The sequence below is a fragment of the Perca fluviatilis genome, chromosome 19 (genome assembly GCF_010015445.1).
Source record: "Perca fluviatilis chromosome 19, GENO_Pfluv_1.0, whole genome shotgun sequence".
Taxonomy (NCBI): domain Eukaryota; kingdom Metazoa; phylum Chordata; class Actinopteri; order Perciformes; family Percidae; genus Perca; species Perca fluviatilis.
The window spans coordinates 10950542-10970809 of NC_053130.1; the positions used below are offsets into that span (position 1 = coordinate 10950542).

Below are 20268 nucleotides of genomic sequence, written 5' to 3' on the forward strand. Positions count from 1 at the left end.
CGTAACCCCCAGAGTAAGACAAGTCGATACATACCCTTCTCATCTCCGTACGTGCTGTAACGCTGTCTGACGGCTCCAGCATTAGCTTAGCCCAGCACAGATCCTGCAGGTAACTGGTTCCAACTAGCCTACTGCTCCGAATTGTGCCAAGTGACAAAGCATAGTGGCGCAACATGTTCCTGTTTACATGTTAGATTTTGTCACAGCGGGCGCTGTACAAACAACGTAACATGAAGAGCCATCTTCTATCCGTAAACAAACCGGGAACTATATTCTCAGACAGGCTTGCTGCGAGCATATCACTCCGCCCAAGTACTATATTCTTCCGCCTGAGAATATAGTTCCCGGTTTGTTTACGGTTAGAAGATGGCTGTGTCTCATGTTACGTTGTTTTTTGTACACGCTGTGACTCTACAAATCACAACATGTAAATAGGAACATGTTGGTGTTATTTTGTCACTTATTCGGAGCAGCAGGATTACTGGAACCATTCACCTGCCTGTTCTGTGATGGGCTGATGCTGCATGAGCAGTCAGACAGCTTTACAGCACGCATGGAGATGAGAAGGGTATGTATTGACTTGTCTAACTCTGGGGGTTACGGTGAATAAGCTAAATTCCCAATAAGTCGGCGTGTTCCTTTAACATTAATATATGTTCCCCCAGCCTGCCTGTGGTCCCCCAGTGGCTAGAAATGGCGATAGGTGTAAACCGAGCCCTGGATATCCTGCCCTGCCTTTGAGAAAATGAAAGCTCAGATGGGCCGATCTGGAATCTTGCTCCTTATGAGGTCATAAGGAGCAAGGTTACCTCCCCTTTCTCTGCTTTGCCGTCCAGAGAATTTGGCCCACCCATGAGAGAGACACATCATGGCTTTCAAACGAGCAAAGTGGCAGTTGGTCAAGACCACACCCCCACTCTCCACCCTCCACAGAAATGGCACATACTAAGGAAAGCTCATTGTAGGACTGGCTCTAGTGGCTGTAATTCTGCACCAAGGCTGAATTTCAGGAAAGAGACTTCAGATACAGTATTAGGGGACCACTAAGGTCTATATAAAAGCATCCAAAGAGCACCATGGGACCTTTAAATGAGTCTGAAGGATAGTTTTCTCTTAGTATTTTTTGTCTGTCTGTGTGTCTGTCTGTCTGTCTGTCTGTCTCTTTTTATATTTCAAATTGGCAATCACTCTCTTGTTCTCTGTTAAATACTTCCTTTCTCCATATTATAATAAATAATAATAATTTATACTTTGTTAATCCTGCAAGGGAAATTACAATGTTTTCACTCTGTTGTTATAATTATACACATTACACACAGGCCTGAATTACACATACATGCACTAATGGAGAGATGTCAGAGTGAGGGGGCTGCCCATGGAAAGGCACTCCGAGCAGTTGGGGGTTCGGTGCCTTGCTCAAGAGCACCTTGGCAGTGCCCAGGAGGTGAACTGGCACCTCTGCAGCTACCAGTCCACCACCATACTTTGGTCCGTATATTTCTACGGATATTTCTCAGACTCTCTCTTGCCTCCTGTCACTCCAAGCTCTGGCATTTGCTCTCACTTTCACACTCTCTCTGCAATTTATACTTGTCATCCCGGCGCTACCTGTTAACTTTAACTTAAAAGAAACACCATGTTTTAAAAGTAACTCGGTCCATGTAATCACTAAAATTGTGCAATTTTATTTCTGGGGGAGAACCACTCTTTTTACTACTCTTTAATCCTCACATATTACCTTCCCTCTTCAGGCTGTGAGTTGTTGCAGTGATGGTTATAAAACAGTGCAAATTGAACAGCTCTGATTACTGAATATATCATTGCTTCCATTACTCTTTTTTCCTTCTTTCAGTGTCTTATCGGCTGTGCTCTCTCATGCAGACTCTCCAGCACCAGTAAGTAAAAAGCTGTCAGTCAAAAGAAACCCAAGTTAATTGGATTGATTCCTCTCATCTTCCTCTCAGTCAGCTAGGAGTGAGAATATGGAGGTTTGTATAAAATATACTGCAGATTTAATGTCTGAAAATGCTTTTGTCATATTTTGACGCAGCATATGGCCTCTTCAACAATAGCAAGATAACATTCTTGATCTGAGACATTTTACAATATGGTGGGAATACTAACAGTTTCAAACATTGTTTCAAAATGTGTGATGGTGGATGGCAATGCAGTGTTGCAGAATCTGCTTTGAAAATCACATTTTCTATGTAACTCACGTATGTTAATATATAACTGTAGCCTACACTATATCACTTAATTGGAAATTGGAACATAATGTTCTTCAACATGAGAGGAGATGTAAGGATCTGTCTGCTTTTGGCTGTGGGAAGATTTTTAAAGGCTCATCCAATTATCATAACCCTAAAAAACAGTATTCACACATAGCCTTCAATATATAGGCTAATTGTATAGCTACTGTGAGCAAGATGGTCTGGGTAATTGCATTATTTTGAAATTGTCTAAAATATATGTGTAGGCTTATTCTGCCTTAATGAAAGTGACTAGCCTGTGGCTAATTATGAAGACAATCTGAATCTGTGAATATCCAGTGGAGGGCAGTAAAGTTCATTTTCATCAAAGCCACAAGAGAAAGAAGAAGAGAGAGACATCATCAACAGTGAAACATGGCAAATGACAAGGTCGGAGTTTTCAACTTTCTACGCTAACTTAGATATTTGGCATCACTATATTATTATAACAACAACCCGCCTGACTTATTGTGTGATTTAGCAGTCATCAAATAATGTTAGCTGATGTTAGCTCATGAAGTAGCTAGCTAGGCTACAGTTTGCAGGCTATCGTAACGGAGCGATATGGCGTTGGTTAGCTAAGCTTTTAGGTAACTATTTAGCTAGCTAGCTATATACATATAATCACGCTTGATGTATTAGGGGGTGTTTTACCCATATATACAGTGCTGTGAACACATAAAACATTAATAAGCTGACGACACGGAAGTTTCGAGGCGTCTGATTAAGCAGTTAATGACAGTTAACGTTAAGGTTAATGGAAACATAACTTTGCTCACCCACTGAGCCTCCGTTTTTTCACCTCTTACTAACAATTTAGTTAGCTAAAGCATTAAAGCTGTCTGAAACGCAGTTTTAAAGAATCTTTAGCCTCTCTCGGATAATGTAGTCATTTTGATCTTGTTTTCCTCTCTCCTGGTATATAAGCCCGGAAGCTAACGTGTTTTACTTATTTCTGTTGTTTTAGTTTACCTTAGGTCCTATAGTTGTTCTAAGTCACGATAATTAACGTTACTAGCATGAACAGTTTTTATTTTGATTGTCATTATTGTCAAAGTACACAATGTTTTACCATTTGTACCATCTCTATATTTCAGAAAACCGCGTGTGAGCTACACTAACCAGTTAGTTTGTGTCTGTGTGTATGCAGGGTCCTCTGGGCCAGCTCAAGGACCTGGTGGAGCTGAAGGACCAGCTGGAAGACATCCAGAGACGGATGGAGGATGAGATACAGGCTGGGGTTCCTCCAGTAAGGCTCACACAGGCACTAATATGTACAAGCTCAGGTTACTCTGCCTTACATTTTGCTCACAGGCCAGACAGCTATAAAAACATAAATTGCTACTATGCAGATGGAGATATAGAACCACTGTTCAGACTACTAGGCCTACAGGTCTAATCTCTCCTTTCCTCCTCAGGGAGGCAGTCTGCTGGCTTCTCCTTTTCTCAAGGGTTTTCTGGCTGGGTACGTTGTTGCAAGGCTACGTTCTTCAGCATTACTGGGTGTTGCCGTAGGGACGTGTACTGGGATCTATGCAGCACAAAATTATGCCGTTCCCAATATTGAAAACACCGTCAAAGACTACATACGCAACCTGAAAGGAGGACGCAAATGAGAAGAGTGGAAGAAAAGTGAGGAGGAGAGACGTCTACAATCACAGGGTGCCATTACAGCTGCACACGGGAACAGATATTTATTTCAAAGGTATAAACATTTCAATAGTTATTTCCACTTTCCACATGGATAAGTAAATAGAAATATTCTAAAGTAGTTCTAAAGCCCCTGTTATGAAGTAAGGTAAAACAGTATTTACTTTGATAACGTATACACATACATTTTGTGATAAATTCAGCATAAGCAGCATGTGGGAAGGATTACAATTCAGGTAATTTAAACACAGAATACCCCATATTTCTTCCCAAAATGGTCAGTGATTGAAATTTAAACTACTACCTATAAGAGAATTATTATAACTTGCTATAAATGATTTCTGTCCTCAACCCTGCCATATGTGCATTCTGAAGAGTTATTGATACATAATGAGACCAACCAATATCCTTATCCTTATGTGCAAGCCAGCTGTTTTGGCTATTACACCCTTTAAAAGGTTAACTCTAGAGAAACACACTACATCTATTTTGATGTCCAGATAGATATATAGTATTGAGTCTCTCCAAGAGGAATTTTTTTTAAAGAAAATTGTCTGCCCTCTAGTGGTCAGAAAATCAATTATAGCAGCCCTTAATAATTTTCCATTTTAGCTCAGTAGGGTGATATAGCATGTAAATATTGCCTCACCTCACACTCATGGTGCTCTTCAGTGTAAATCCTGTGAAAACCCTTGATGTTTGCAGCTGTCAGAGCAAAGTCTGTAGTGTGGTGTGACACCTTTTCAGGGACAACACATCACTCCATGTGGTTATGGGTAAATATTTCACTTTGGTAAAACATTTTAATTTTTAAATAAAATTATAGTCCTCATCTTTGTAGAGGTTCATTCATGACAAATAAAAAGTGACTCCAAAAACACACACTATTCAAGAATAAGAAGTATTTATCTAGAGATTCCACCTCACACTGCTTAAAAAAGGTCATCCTTCAGCCTGCACACAGTTAGTAGGCTCTATCAAATTAATGTACGCCAAAGTGGAATTTTTGCTTTAAGATAAATTAGTTTTAACTGCACTTGGGAGCTTTAACAAAACAGGAAAGTATGTGTTAAAGTATTATGTAAAATATATATTGAGAGTGCCTACTCTGGTCTGGACTTGACATTATCATCTCATGCCATATGTGCAATAGCCTTTCCTGATGTGGTTTGGCTGCCTATTTCATATGCTGGAAACTAGTTGATCTTTTGCACTTGTAAGAATGTTAGGGATTTAAAGCTGTTACTTTGTCTTTCAACAATCAATGATTTTGTTTATTGTCCAAGAAATATCAAAACCTGTCAAAGAGAATCCGTATTATTGTGATATGTACCAAAACGGTGTCTGCATCATATTTTGAGTTGTGCGTACTGAAAGGTGTTATTTGTTTTTTTTAAGGAAGAGAATTTAACAGTAAAATGGATAAATGAACAATGCAGTTGCTACAGAATACTAGTCTGAAAGTCTGAGGTGGATAACCTGAATATTTTTTTGTGTTAAAGCTTTAGTGCGTAACTTTTTGATAGTAATGAGCATTCATTCCATTCAAGCCATTGCCAAATGAGTTGTGTCAGTGCGCAGTCACGCAACAACAGTTTTCTTGTCATTACTTAGAATTCCTCATTGGGGCATCAGAAACTACGCACTATAGCTTTTTATTAATGATTTAAACCCATAAAAAAAATATTTTCACAACCAAAGGTACTGTATTGCTGCCGTTAATATTAATGCACATTGCTTATGTACACAGTCAGACCTGACACAAAAGCCATATTTTAGTTCAGATTGAGGTTGTGTTCATTTTAGTTTTTACTTTGACTGGAAAGTGTAGAAAACTATGTGTACTATATGTTTGGTAACTGGAACAAAGAAACAACTTGTGCCTATTGACAATCATTATGATGCTGTGTTTGTATTGCATGACCTTAGTTTCTTAAAGTTCTGTCTATTATGTTTTTGCATGTTTGCTTTTTTTAGTAATACCTTTCTTTAAACACTTGATATGCTGTGGAATATAGACTGATGGGTCAAATGTTGGTGCCTTATTCCACTGGCTAATCTGTCTTGTCATCATGGGTTTTTACTCAGTTTGAAATTCCTTTATGATATTGTAAAAGAAAACCACCAAAACTGTCTTTAAGAGTTTTATTTGGGTTGTAAAATAAATGGTGGAAATACAGTTTACAGTTGTCTCAAGAGTGAAGTATTCCTGGTTTCTGATTGCACCTAAATGTGTTTAGTGTGTGTGTGTGTGCGTGTGCATGTGTGTGTATTTGAATCACAGTTTCATCTGCTTAACTTTGGCTACAGATTCAAGTGACCACACCGTTAATCTAAATATTCAAAATATATTAAAAATGTGCTGTTCTTTACAATCTTCCCAACATGGCAAATGTTTTTTTAATCAAATGGGACAAAATCTAAATAAAACATTTGAAGGTTGCAAAACAAACTATTTTAAAATCCTTAACTTTGAGCTATATATGATGGAGATGCAAAGTAATCAATGCGCATATAATATTAGTTGCAGATGAGTTGCTATAAACTGATAAGGTGATAGCAAGCAGATAATTATATAATTTGTGAATTTATCAGCAGTATATATAACCCCATTAGCTTATCAAATACTACAAATATGATGGTGATTAGAAGTTTAGATGAAGATGTTCTTCTGTTGCTCGTCTCTCGTTTTCATCAACTTCAAATGCCCAAGAAAGTGAAACAGAAAACAGATAATGAAAAAATACAGTTGATACAAAGTTTTAGCAGCAGTAGAAAGTAATATCCCTTTGAATACACCCCTTTCCAAATGTATTTAAATTCAAAGTCTGAAAAAATGCTTAATAGTACAGTGGATAGGCTAATAATCACATGCTATATTCAGTACTGCTTACATATATTTACTGTATACATACATACATAGAGAATCAGAGGAACACCATACATGTACTCACCGCAGTATCAGACTGCTTCATCAGGCACAGTCAACAGTTTGCTCATGGCACCTACCAAGACAGAAACTTGACTGTCAGCTACATTATATCTTAAATCATGGTTCAGGAATAATCATTATTTTAATAGTATAAATGTTTTAGATATTAAAAAATCTGGATCCAGATCTGCTTGTATCAAAAGAGAAACAGTAATTGGTGATAATTGTATATGCCAGCTGTTTTTTCATACAATTAGTGCAGTATTTCATGTATAAAATGTCAATATTAACAATAATACTATAAGTTTTGGATAGTGAAATAGTGAAATCCAGCATATTTTCCATGAAATTAAGCCCCCAAAATGATTTACTTAAAGCTGTAGTGCATAGTTTCTGTCGCCCCCATGAGGAAGTCTATGTAATGACAACAAAACTGTCGGCGCGTCCACATGATATAAGCCTTCTGTGATCGCGCACCCCCCACCCTAACCCACCCATGATGGCCTCTTCAGAAGAGGTAATTATCTTTAGTCGAGTTTCTGTGCATGAGTCGTCGGACAACACAATCTTCTGAACAGCCATACTGAGAAGTACAGAGAGAGTTGTGTGGAGTTTATAGTCTTAATTAGCTTTGTAGCGACTCATTTGGCAATGGCTTCAATGTAACGGATGTTAATTAATATCAAAAAGTTATGCACTAGAGCTTTAAGGGAAAATAAAGCTTTTTTGATTTAAACTACGACATACATTTACTAAAACCATGAATACAACATGCAAACACTGGTTCAAAACTGCACGAAACAAAAGTAAGTGAGGCGGCTGCCAAAATCTAATCTCAATCTGACTTCATGACCAGTTATGGTGTCTCACCAGTGAAGACAGGTGCACCGCAACTGGCCTGTCCTTTCCTCAGGGATCCAACGACCTCTAGCCCGTTGACTGGGTTCACACACCAGCAGTGGTGTTTAAAGCACTGCTGGGCCTGGTAGAGGCCACGCTCGTCACAGACGGGGCGGAAACCAGGGACCTGCACAGGCTTCACACCAGCTTTCTCCAGCTGGCAGTCAGTGGCCTGCAGAGGGACTGGGAGAAGAGAGGAGAGGAGTTAAATGTCATTTTAATCACAAACATTCTAAAGTGTAGATAGATAAAGATTGATTATCAATTCATACACTGTAATACATACACATATAGTAAATATATACAGAACATACCATTTTTTTCTGGGACTCCAGTGGAAGCCTCCTGCAATACAACCAGTGAAATTAGAACTGAGAAAAAGATTAACACCACATCTTAAACTTGATTTTACAATAATATGACAGGATTCATTCCACAAGAGGAACAAGACAGAAACATTACTGTGTGACTATATTAAAGGTGGATTATTTTTCTATCATATCATTAAATTCAAAGAGTATACCTGCACCTCCATTGTAACTATAGCCTGACTGTTAAATAGCTTGGCTTCTATGTCAGGTGATATTATCTTATCAGCCTATTTTCAACAATAGAGAAACACCAAAGATCCATCTGAGAGCACTGAAAAGTTTACTTTTAGTATTGGATTTATTTTATTTATTGGTTATTTTTTACCTCGTCCACATCCATTAGCTCGGGCAAGGCGTTCATGGGCATGTGCATCGGCAACTACAGACAGAAAGAGTGTGTGTGAGAGGTAGAAAAAAACAGATTGATTAACTAAATGAAAGTTAGACCCTAACAGAGATCTCATGAGTAATAGGATTTCTTTTCTTTCTGACATTTGACATTTTCTCTTCTATTATCATTATATTATTTAGCTGCTCACAAAAGGCATTCTGCTAAATACCAACAGTGTACATTATATCCCTCCTAATCTGTATTCTATGTATTCTGTATTCTAATCTGTACTATATTTGGCCTCCTCACCAGATCTTCCCTTCGTCATTTGTGACTGCAGGTTGTTGCTTTGCTCCTTCAGAGACGTGATTTCACCCCTCTGGCTGAGGAGGAAGTAGGCGATCATCGCCTGGCCCACAATCAGGACACAGGCCAACAGGGTTATACCTGCCACCTTATAGGCCCGGGAGGAGCGGCCACTGGAAAGCAGTAAGAGAGAGAAAGAGGGAAGAGGTGAGGGGGTGTATGTAGAGAAAGAGAGGAGAAACACATTTAATTTGGAGGACTTGTTGAACATATACATATTGGAATGGAATCAGAAGGAGAAACAAAGAGTGATAGACAGTAGAAAATGAGGAGGGACATGAAGAAGAAGTCTTTAATATGACGGGGCATCGTGAATTACAATCATCCATTTCAACTGTTCACGGACCGGTGCGTCTTTTTTGATTAATGACTGTAAGATTAAAACAAGGGGGAAAAGATATAATTTTTATCTGCCACTGACAAGGAGGTCATAGGGACTAAATCATTAGGTGGGAGAAAGAGATCAAGAGAGACAGAGGAGAAGAAATAGACAGGAAAGTGAGGGAGTGGAGAAGAATGCAAAGTATGAGGAACTTTATAAAGGCCTAGGCTGAAAATGTAACAGGAAGCTCAGCCATGGTATTCAGCATATATACAGTACGTCACCACCAACTGAGAGATGACATCAGCTGCTGTCAAGCAGAAGCTTAGGTGAAAGTTTGACATTTCTTTGTATCATGCTTGTTTAGCTCACACCAAGGCCTCCTTTGGAAATCCCCCATTGCTTTAAATGTTGTGTCCTCTCTGAGACTGCTTTTAAATCTCAACTAAATGGTGTGTCTACTCTGTGATGAATTTATGCTAAAAAGCCTTAAATACAGTCTTGTTTTTTAATGTGCTAATGAAGAAATGTTTCATTGAAGTGGCATTTACTCATGAAAACATAACTAAACACATGAAATAAAATAAGAAAACAAAATGAGGACATCCACAGACTTTTAGTAGAGTTACAACCCATTTATAGGACTGTCCACTTGTTTTGGCAAATTTGATGTTCCTTATCTACAATTACATGTATATCTATGCTCTTTCCAATAATTTCTCTGCAATATCAAAATAAATGAGCAGACTGGAGGCTTGATTGGTAATCCATCACTTTTGTCACAGTTAAAGTCAATTTTATTTATACAGCCCAATATCAAAAATCACACAAATTTTCCTCAAGCAGCTTTAAGCAGTTTCGTTATTGTTGTTTTGGTAATTGTTTAGTAAGTGCTGACAGATAGAAAAGTCTGTCTACACGTTCAGTGTGATGGACCACACAAATCAGTTTCAAACGTTTCAAGAGTCTGCTGATTGATTTTAATGGAGATTAATGGTAATCAATGGCTCATTGGAGGGTAGATAATATACACTCAAAGTTCTGAAGAAGAGTACCATGGTTTATAAAAAACGGTTACCTGTAAATTAAAGTAGTTTGTAGTAAATGGGTTAAAACAGGAATAATCACTGTTATGGTTTGGTGCCACCAATATAAACATTAGTTTAGTTAACTAATTTACAGTAAATGGTTAACTTTGTTGGGACCAGGTTTTTGGTTCTATGGAACTCCATAAACATAAAAAAACAAGTCCATACACAATCCTTACCCCTGTGCATTGAAGGCTGCCTGCTGGTTGGTAGCTGCCAGGAGAGGCTGGTTTTGGGTCTCGGGGTCCGACATCTTCACACAAACACAAACCTGTTAAAACACACATACATATCCACATAAGTGATTAAAACCAGAATATAATGGCAAAAAAATGCACACATACACGTAAGCACACACACACATAGAGAGAGAGAGAAATTACCTTATTTCAGGTCAAGTCGAAAGCTGTTTCACAAATAGGCTTTTAATGACAGAATTCAGTGAGATTTTACCTTTATGCCTGAGGAGAGACAGAAGGAACTGAAAGCAACAGGCGGGGAAAACCAACAACAACCCAACTCTGGTTGGATTTTTTTTTTTTAAACCAAATTTCTGATTGGTTCCTTGTGCTGACGCATCATCTGTTACCAGGGGCAGAGTTAAAAGATATCTAGCAATCATGAAACACCCGATTGAGAGGTTTATATTCCCTTTATATGAACCTAAGGGAAGAGTGAATCCTTCTGTACTAAATACTGCTGTAGGTGGAAAGGTTGACATAAGACTATTCTACTATATAGTTATGTGGACGTGTCGTCTGCATAGTCCCCAGGCAGAAGGTTATGTAAATATATTTACAATATCAAAATAAATGAGCAGACTGGAAGCTTGATTGGTAATCCATCACTTTTGTCACAGTTAAAGTCAATTTTATTTATACAGCCCAATATCAAAAATCACACACATTTTCCTCAAGCAGCTTTAAGCAGTTTTGTTATTGTTGTTTTGGTAATTGTTTAGTAAGTGCTGACAGATGTCTACACGTTCAGTGTGATGGACCACACAAATCAGTTTCAAACGTTTCAAGAGTCTGCTGATTGATTTTAATGGAGATTAATGGAAATCAATGGCTCATTGGAGGGTAGATAATATACACTCAAAGTTCTGAAGAAGAGTACCATGGGTTATGTAAATATATTTATTTTATGTAAATATCGCCTGGGGACTATAGTCCAATACAAAAACTGAGTGCACTGAACAAATTAACGATTGGATGTGCCAGAACATTCTTAAATTAAATGAAGATAAAACTGAGGTGGTTGTTTTTGGAGGAAAAGAGGAACGATTAAAAGTCAGCGCTCAGCTTCAAACGACGTTGAATGTTAAAAACAACAGACAAAGCCAGAAATCTTGGTGTAGGCCTAGTCATGGACTCAGACCTGAATTTCAACAGCCACATTAAGATCATTACAAAGTTAGATTATTATCCCCTTAAGAATATATCAAGGGTTAAAGGACTTATGTCTCAGCAGGATTTGGAAAAACTTGTCCATGCTTTTATCTTCAGTAGACTTGACTAGTGTAACGGTGTCTTTACAGGTCTCCCTAAAAAAAATCAATCAGACAGCTGCAGCTGATTCAGAACGCTGCTGCTCGAGTCCCCACTAAGACCAAGAAAGTGGATCACATCACTCCAGTCTTTACACTGGCTTCCAGTGCTTCAAATAATTGATTTCAAATTACTTTTGCTGGTTTGTAAATCACTAAACGGTTTAGGGCCAAAATACATTTCTGATCTGCTACTACACTATGACCCACCCAGACCTCTCAGGTCGTCTGGGACAGGTCTACTTCCTGTCCCCAGAGTCAGAACTAAACAGGGAGAAGCGGCGCTCAGTTTTTATGCTCCACATATCTGGAACAAACTCCCAGAAAACTGCAGGTCCACCGCATATATATATATATATATATATATATATATATATATATATATATATATATATATATATAATAGTGTAGTGGATTCTACACTTCTAATGATGCAACTCAACAGTGTCTTTCATTTAGAGCTGCAACGATTAATCGATTAGTCTATCATTAATTGCCAACTATTTTGTTAATTGACAGAATTCAGTGAGATTTTACCTTTATGCCTGAGGAGAGACAGAAGGAACTGAAAGCAACAGGCGGGGAAAACCCACACTCACAACAACACAACTCTGGTTGGATTTTTTTTTTAAACCAAATTTCTGATTGGTTCCTCATGGTGACGCATCATCTGTTACCAGAGTTAAAAGATCTCTAGCAATCATGAAACAGCCGATTGAGAGGTTTATATTCCCTTTATATATCTGTACATGGTTTAAATTTTGTAATTAATTAAAAATTTGTTAACTGATGATATTGGTACAGTAATGATAAGGAAACAGATACAAATTTTAAGAATACACAGAAATAACTCAAGCCATACTGATAACCTGTACCATGGGTTATAGATTTAATATATAGCAACCTGCATTATAAATAATTACTGCAATAATATTATTAATATTAGTGTTTTGGTCTTAGTATTCCACACCATTATTCCTTACCATTATTTCTGGGTTGAGGTACTTTATTAATAAACCTGTGCTAAAAGTTCTGCGCTGTTGTTCCCTGTTTGCTATAATAAAATAAAAAATCTTGAAGTTCAGGATTGATTAATCCTAAGTCATACCCCCTGAACCAGATTTCAGGTCCCACAATCTCCAATAGACCCCAGCATTACACGGTTATCAAGTTGTTTTGGTATGCCATTATCATGTCTTTACCACGGAAAACTGCCAAAAGGATTGTACAGACATAAGGATAGACTATGTTACTATTTCTTAAAGGACTAAAAAATATATGTTCCGATTTAAATTGATTTTCATTTGATGCTAGCTTGTCAGGAAGGAGGTCAAATAATGCTCCAATTTAAGGCTACAATTTGGCGATGGAAAAACTGGCATGTCCATTTTGAAAGGGGTCCCTTGATCTCTCACCTCAACATATCTGAATGAAATGTCACTGTAGAGTGCACTTTAGTGTGTTGACTGCTGTAGTGTTTTCATGCTAAATAAAAATTACGTTAATGCAACTGCTTTGGGGTCAATTCTTAATGTAAACATTAATACTTTTAATAATGCAACAGGTTAGAGGGTTTCTTGTAGAATCTCTTTCACATTAAGCAAAATAGTTTTTTTAAGTGAAATAACCCTAATCAAATTGATATTGAATCAAATTGGAAATTGAATCAAATCGGGAATTCAGTGGCAATACCCAGCCCTTTTTTTATAAACATTTAAACCCATTCTGCTTCGCGATCTCCTGTGATCATGTCTTCTTAACACTCTGTATATCTATTCTTTATGTATGTACAGTATGGAAATTCTGGGAAATTCTGTGCGCATGCATGTTGTACTTGCAGACAGGTCATTTTAAAAGGCTAAGACTAAACTAATAAAGCTTTTGCTGTAGCTGTTCCACAATTATGGTAATTTGACCCAGACTGGTACAAGCCATCTGATTAAAACGGCCCTGCTTCTCACAATGTGGACAAACAAGTACCATATAATTATTGAGCCAAGACAATTGGGTGAAGTATTTTTAAAAGGTTTTTTATTTGTTTTGACTTTCACTTTTGAGGAACAAAAAAAGGTAGACTACATCAAAAGGGAATCAACAGAAGTCTGGCATTTGAGAAGCAGTGGCAAATTAAAGGAAGTGTGAGCACAGGGGGATGTGGTGAGACAGCTAAACATTTACAGTAAGTCAAAACAATCGATCAAATACAAAGATAAATAGTCTTAGTTATTCGTAGTGATTGACAGAAGTTGAAGTTGAATTGAATTTGTTTATTTTGCACAATAAAATCAAGACAACAGTAACACAAGAAAATAAAATAATGTAAGATAAAGATTGTGCAGGTGAGATTAAGAAAACCCCTAGGAGCTTAGAAGGAAGGAAGAGACGGAGTTCCCCTGTCCTCTTTATGAGTTAGACCATTTACGGACAGAACAGATGGGCAGTGGATGCTGATTTTGAAATCAGTCTCAAAGCTCCTTCAACCTTCAACCCTCAATCATCATGGTATTTGATCAACATATCAAACTCAGGTCTGTTGTATCACAATCTGAGCTAGATATGATTCATCACACTGCAAGGCTGTTGACCAGGTCCAGCATGACGACACCCATCACTCCCATCTTATCCTTTTTACATTGGATTCCTATCATGTTCAGGATTCATTTTAAGGGTCTTGTTCTTACATATAGAGCCTTGCATGGTCAGGCACCTGAGTACATCTCTGACCTGCAATCCATATGCTGTAGGCCCCTTAGGTCTTGTGATCAGGGCTTACTGGTTGTCCCTTGTGCTTGTCACATTTTTTTAAATTAAATTTTACTATTTTTTATTACGTGTTCATTTTTCTTTTACTATATTAAATAAACTCATCAGTGTGAAACCAAAATTATTTCTTTTTTTTATTTTTTAGTCAATCTACTGCAGTAGACTCCAGGCCAATGGGGCGGTAAAGGCCTGTAAGCTAACTTGCCAACCGAGGAGGATGAAGGTGTTTGCCCTTTAAGTCTTTTGGATGTTGCCATTGGTTGAACTCGTACTGTTGCAGGAAGCAGGCATTGTGCTTCACTACCTAGCTACTATTTTCCAACGCAATACGCATAAATAATCTGAACATTTTCAACGGTATGAAATTACCACGTATCTTTTACGCTTTCTGTCTTTCGGGAAGATAGTGCCATGCATAGATGCATTTAACTATATGCCACATTGATGTGCCATTTAACCAGCTAACTTTGCTAGCATCAGTGTGGAGCGCCAAATTTGAATTAACAGTCAACGCTAACCTAACCTAACCTTGGTTTTTATAGCTAACTTCGACAACTTTTGCAAGTTCATGTCTGCTTCACTAACGTAAATTCAATGCTGCTGCACGTATCATGTTCTTGCTCTCTGTTTAACTGTCATTTGCTGGGTTACGACATATAGCTAGCTAGTTAGCTTAACTGGAAAACAACGCTAACGTTAAACCGCTGACAATTTAACGTTACTTTTATTATAACCATTACGAAGTCACTTAACGAAGCTACATTATTTAACGGTAAGGTTACAGCTTTGATGTAACGCTAGCTAACTTAAAACCTTTTCCAACAGATGATGCGAAGACCCCGAACAACAACGGCCAAAGTTGTAGAGAAAGGAGATAACGTTATGGACTCAGACTTGTAAGTGATTTTCATTTATTAATCTGTTTTATGCAACAACAGCATATTGGTGTTGGTCACGGCTAATGGAGACACACATACGCATACCCACCTTATTAGACTATGCAAATAAGAATATGTAATCCATTAGAGACACTAGCCTGTGTTTATAATGGAGGAGAGCAGGTAAACCTGGGGAAAACATACAAAATTTACCTGAAAGAGCTCAATCCTGTCCATGTATTAGAATTAGCTGATTTACCACTTTGTTTCTACTCTATTATCAGGTCTTTTTCTCAGACAGTGAGTAGTGATGAGGATAGTGATGAATGGAGGCCAGCAGAGCCAAAGCCAAAAGCCCCCAGCAAGACTGCCAGAGCCCCTGCAGCAGCCCGGGAGAAGAAAACAGCTGCCAAGAGAACTGCTAAACCAAAGGAGCCGAAAGCACCCAAACAACCTAAAGCTCCTAAAGTGCCTAAAGTTCCTAAGCCAAGAGCACCACGCAAAACTGCAGCAGAGCGAAAATCACAGGCCCCCAAAGTTCTGAAGGGTTCTGGTGCATCTGGATTGACTGGAACAAAGAGGAAAAATATTGATGAAAGCAAAAAGGATGATAAGGCTGGAGAAGACAAAGGAGAAGAAGAAACAGACTGTCCAGAGGTAGAGAGGACAGAAGAGAGTGGGCCTAGTATCAGAATGAAGGAGGAGGTAAGATATATATATATATATATATATATATATATATATATATAAACAAACAAACAAACAAACAAACAATATATTGTCATATTATTTTTGTCAATAATTTGTAAAAAAAAAATATTCTCTTACCTCCTTTCTGTTTTTCTTTCTCTTGTTTTTCCTTGTAGAGGGTGTCATTTATCGTGTCAGAAGCCCATCAGGCAGAAAGATGGGCAGGCGAAGGGTCATCACTAGCTGGCCTTAAAGCAAAGAAAGAGGAAGTGGAGGAGGAGGATTTCACTTTTGATGAGCCGTGTCAAAAGAAACAGAAGACCAGTGGTGCCTGCTTGGGACAACCAACTGCTTTACCATCATCAGAAGCACACACTCTGAGGAATGAACTCAATATGAACTGGGACTTGATAGAGGTATTGTAGGGTTTGTCGGTGTGGGAAAATGTTTGTCGGCCAAACAGCAACACTTAAGTGCTTTCACATTTCTACCTCTGTTAGGTTAAGTTAAGCTAACTTTAGAGGACACTAGGACACTATTGCAATTGCCAACATGACCATTAATCAAACAGCATTAATGTTGTTGAGCTGTTAATTGGGACATTACCTTTTTAACACAATTACCTTGGAAGGTTGGGTTGGGTTGTGTACACTAAGGCTCAAAGAATGGGAGAGGATGGGGAATATCAACAGGTAGCTTAACACTTTATCATTGCATGTTGTTCTCTTACATTACTAAAAACACTCAAAGTCTCAAGCTGTTTTTAAGTTGGGGAGTTATACACCCCAGGGTGTGCGTGTGTGCATATTCATAGTTGCTTATAGCTAAACAAAATTACAACAAAACAGTCAAATGACCCACCACCCACAGTGAAGGAGAACATACATGTTTATTACACACTTGCGTAATATTTTTCATAACCGCTCTCTATACTGTAAATGCACCAACAGATACTGGCTCCAACATGGACAAACATTTCTTTCTATTTAAAGTTAACCCTTGGATGTTATGGGCAGTGTCGTACTGCTTAATTATCTATTTGTGTGTATATGTACTGTTTTAATATCTATGTATCTATGTTATATATGTATGTGTCCTTTCCCTCAGCTGCTGTCCAATCTGACATGTGTGGAGCGATGGGTGTGTGTAAATATCATTCGGCTGCTTCGTGAGGACAACACCGTTCCGTTCATGGTGCGCTACCGCAAAGAGATGATTAACCACATGGACGCCGATGCTGTCCGAGATGTCCAGCTGGTATATGAGGAGATATGGTCAGTAAATGAAATATCTTAAATTTAACCAAAAGAGAAACTAACACACCTCATTATAACTCACTCATATTCTTGCCAGCACGAATTTATTGCATGTAGTGGCACACTTACATTCAGAGTTTCGTTTATACAGCTGTAGCAGGGTTTTTCCTGTCTCAGAATGGGCCTTTGGGGGGTGACTACACACGGCAGTAAGCATGATCAGTCGGCGTACAGTAAAGGCAATGAGTCGGTTTTACCTTATTTGACAGAAATCTATGCATTTACCTGTTATTTTTGACAATTTGATAAACAAAAATGTATATTATGCTTGAGTAAATAAAAATTTAACTTAACTTAAATATTTCAATAAATCAAAGAGAGAGTCCGGTACAGCCCGACTCTGGAGACAAAACTGAGATTAGCTCTCATATTTATGTTCTGTTTGTTGAGTAAATTGCTCTCAAACACATTTAGAGAGGATTTGAATTGCTATTTTTATTCTCAATTGTTATCATTTTGTTGCTGGTGATTTTCCTTTTTGCTGGCTAAAACTTCTTTGGGGGCTGCCAAAAATTCCTCTATGCAGGAAAAACCTAGCCTGACATCGTCATACTCAGATTGTAGTCACTTCCCGACCTTGAATGTTGTGGGTGGGGCTAAGTTCGACTGGCATCCAGGCTAGGAAAAACCCTGCTGTAACCATGAAACGTTTTTTCATATGAGCTGAGGAGAAATGGGTTAATTTTCAGACAGCATATTTGACATTGGCCACTAGATGGTGCTAGTCATCAAGTATTAAGGCCCGAAACAGTAACGTAACAGTGTGTGATAGTTTTTCATGTGTATCACTTTATCTTGTGTCTGTGTGTTTTAATTCTGCACTTTAGATAATCTTTTTCTTTTTGTACATTTGTGTTTGTGTGTGTGTGTTGCTCAGCTCTCTAGCTAAGAAGACCCAGTCTGTGATTCAGACCCTGAAGAAGGACGGGGTTTTGACAGCTGAGCTGGAACAAAACCTGAGGAGCTGCCGATCAGCTGATGAACTGGATCATGTGGTCAGAATCACATTTTTATGCTAAAGAAATATGTGTCATTTGGAGATCAAATTTTTGGTTGCAATATTAATTATCCAGACTTTTCATCCACACCTGAATGTGGTTCTTACACCTCTCCTTGCCACTCATCTCGGTCTGGTGCGTCTGTCTTTGCCTGTAGTATTCTCCCTATAAGAAAGGCAGTAAGCTGACGAAGGCTCGCAGGGCCAAAGCACTCGGCCTTGAGGCAGCCGCCTCTGCCCTCATGGACGCACCGCACACTCTGGATTTAAGGGCATGGGTAAAACCTGGTACAGAAGGTAAGACATAAACACGTCCACACACATTTTTAGACATTAAATTAAACATAGCACTGAAGGTTAGCATTATGCTTGGACAAGAACCCCTTGGACCTATTGTCCTTGTGTCAGACTCATTGTAGACTCACATTTGGTGAAATTACTCACACTAGTTATTTATTATGGACAGATTTGTTGGGGATATTACATGAATTAGGGCACATACCTAATGGTCACTGATTTGGTTAGATATTTTTTAACTTTGATTCAAATGGTAAAAATGTTAAAGATTTAGATAACACATATTTATCCACAAACGTATACAATTACATTTAAATAAAGTGAAAAATGTAACAATTTGTTGAAATTATATTTACTCTTACAGACTTGTAGTGCTTATTAAAGGTCCAAAACAGTACTGTTTTTAAGTACACTGTATATTTGTGTGTGTGTCAGGTCTGTCATCGCTGGAAGAAGTGGCTACAGGTGTGGAGCATATCTTGGCTGATATGATAGCTAAAGACCCTGAGACACTGACCTACGTGAAAACATTGTGAGGACATATCTGCATGCACACAGCATTTTAAATTTTCTGTGATGATTGGTTTTATTTTTTTTACTGTGTTGCATTGATATTGTTACCGGAGTACCTTTTTTATTTATTTATTTATTTTTTAAACCTACATTTGATAATAATACAGTTCCCTCCTCTTTCTTTCCCTCTGTGTTTCTCTCTTGCTGTGTCAGGTGTGAGAACAGCTTTGTGACCATCCAGTCCTCTGTGTCCAAGTCAGCACTAAAGGAAAAAGAGCAGCACAAGTCCGTCCAAGGCCACAAAGCACCAGGGGCCCAGCAAAATAAAAACAAGGACATTGACAAGTTTCACCTCTACGTTGACTTCACCTGCAACATCCATCGCATCCAGCCCCATCAGGTAGCAAGACAAAACGAGGCATTTTCCTTCAAAATAAAATCACCAGCCTTTATGGTATAAGGGAAAAATAAGCTTTAAGAAAATACATATGAAATGAATTAACATGAACAAAAACAAAAACTAATTATTAAAGTATACTGGACCATACTTATCGGCACACCTGTATCGTATGTTTTGCCTAGACTGATGCACGTGCACACACACACACACACACACACACACACACACACACACACACACACACACACCATCTGTTTGTGTTTGTGTCATTTCTGTCTGCTTCACGTGTACCGCTTCTGAATGCTAGCCATGTCAGTCGCAGTTAGCCTTGTCTGTGCCTCCATATTTACCCCTCCTGTGCCCTGCTCTGCTTCCTCTGCTCCCCCTCTGTCCCTCTAGTGACTAGTGGGTTACTCAGAGTTGGTCCCGGGCCTCATGTGTCACCACAGCTTCCATCACCCGCTGCCTCTCTGCCACACCACACTCTGGCAACCGCGCTCTGCCCTACAGTCATACAATCACATAAACATACATGCATGCACACACACTTGCTCACACACAAGCACACCCTGAAAGTCCCCTCATTCTCTCCTCTTAACATATGTGACATGTCCCCTGCTGACATGCCATTGGATTAGGAGGCTTTGATTGACAGG

At 38.5% G+C, this 20268-nt stretch overlaps 4 protein-coding genes across 4 annotated transcripts in view; 2 read left to right on the forward strand and 2 right to left on the reverse strand.

The window, feature by feature from the left end:
- The window catches only part of LOC120548128 (inactive phospholipase D5-like), a 63555-nt gene extending 60073 nt beyond the window's left edge, over window positions 1-3482 (reverse strand). Inside the window, exon 1 of the mRNA XM_039784154.1 lies at window positions 3372-3482. The gene's annotated coding sequence lies outside the window, so the exon portion shown is untranslated. The remainder of the gene's footprint in view (window positions 1-3371) is intronic.
- LOC120548129 (SLC35A4 upstream open reading frame protein-like) lies at window positions 2512-6081 on the forward strand. Its single transcript, XM_039784158.1, has 3 exons — window positions 2512-2639; window positions 3400-3498; window positions 3668-6081. Exons 1-3 carry the CDS (start codon window positions 2625-2627, stop codon window positions 3863-3865), a joined length of 312 nt encoding a protein of 103 aa, XP_039640092.1. The 5' UTR covers window positions 2512-2624; the 3' UTR covers window positions 3866-6081.
- On the reverse strand, window positions 6031-10726 carry LOC120548461. The gene is made up of 9 exons (XM_039784724.1): window positions 10593-10726; window positions 10389-10480; window positions 8725-8912; window positions 8534-8550; window positions 8428-8481; window positions 8046-8076; window positions 7702-7914; window positions 6854-6904; window positions 6031-6597 (listed from the first exon to the last, which is right to left on the reverse strand). Exons 2-8 carry the CDS (start codon window positions 10460-10462, stop codon window positions 6861-6863), a joined length of 621 nt encoding a protein of 206 aa, XP_039640658.1. The 5' UTR covers window positions 10463-10480; window positions 10593-10726; the 3' UTR covers window positions 6031-6597; window positions 6854-6860.
- Window positions 10727-14756: 4030 nt separating this feature from the next.
- Window positions 14757-20268, forward strand: part of srbd1 (S1 RNA binding domain 1) — a 52720-nt gene continuing 47208 nt past the window's right edge. Inside the window, exons 1-9 of the mRNA XM_039784507.1 lie at window positions 14757-14878; window positions 15347-15417; window positions 15684-16104; window positions 16266-16505; window positions 17197-17363; window positions 18283-18400; window positions 18561-18699; window positions 19135-19231; window positions 19426-19612. Of these exons, the coding sequence (XP_039640441.1) occupies window positions 15347-15417; window positions 15684-16104; window positions 16266-16505; window positions 17197-17363; window positions 18283-18400; window positions 18561-18699; window positions 19135-19231; window positions 19426-19612 (1440 nt within the window). The 5' untranslated portion in view covers window positions 14757-14878. The remainder of the gene's footprint in view (window positions 14879-15346; window positions 15418-15683; window positions 16105-16265; window positions 16506-17196; window positions 17364-18282; window positions 18401-18560; window positions 18700-19134; window positions 19232-19425; window positions 19613-20268) is intronic.

Excerpts from the sequence above, each read along its gene's own strand:
- LOC120548129 (XM_039784158.1), top strand. Across the intron at positions 3,499-3,667 it reads TACAGGCTGGGGTTCCTCCA|GGAGGCAGTCTGCTGGCTTC; the intron begins GTAAGGCTCACA and ends TTTCCTCCTCAG.
- LOC120548461 (XM_039784724.1), bottom strand. The coding sequence starts at position 10,462 with ATGTCGGACCCCGAGACCCAAAACCAGCCTCTCCTGGCAGCTACCAAC. Across the intron at positions 8,077-8,427 it reads AGCTAATGGATGTGGACGAG|GAGGCTTCCACTGGAGTCCC; the intron begins GTAAAAAATAAC and ends GTTGTATTGCAG. Across the intron at positions 6,905-7,701 it reads CGGTGCACCTGTCTTCACTG|GTGCCATGAGCAAACTGTTG; the intron begins GTGAGACACCAT and ends CTGTCTTGGTAG.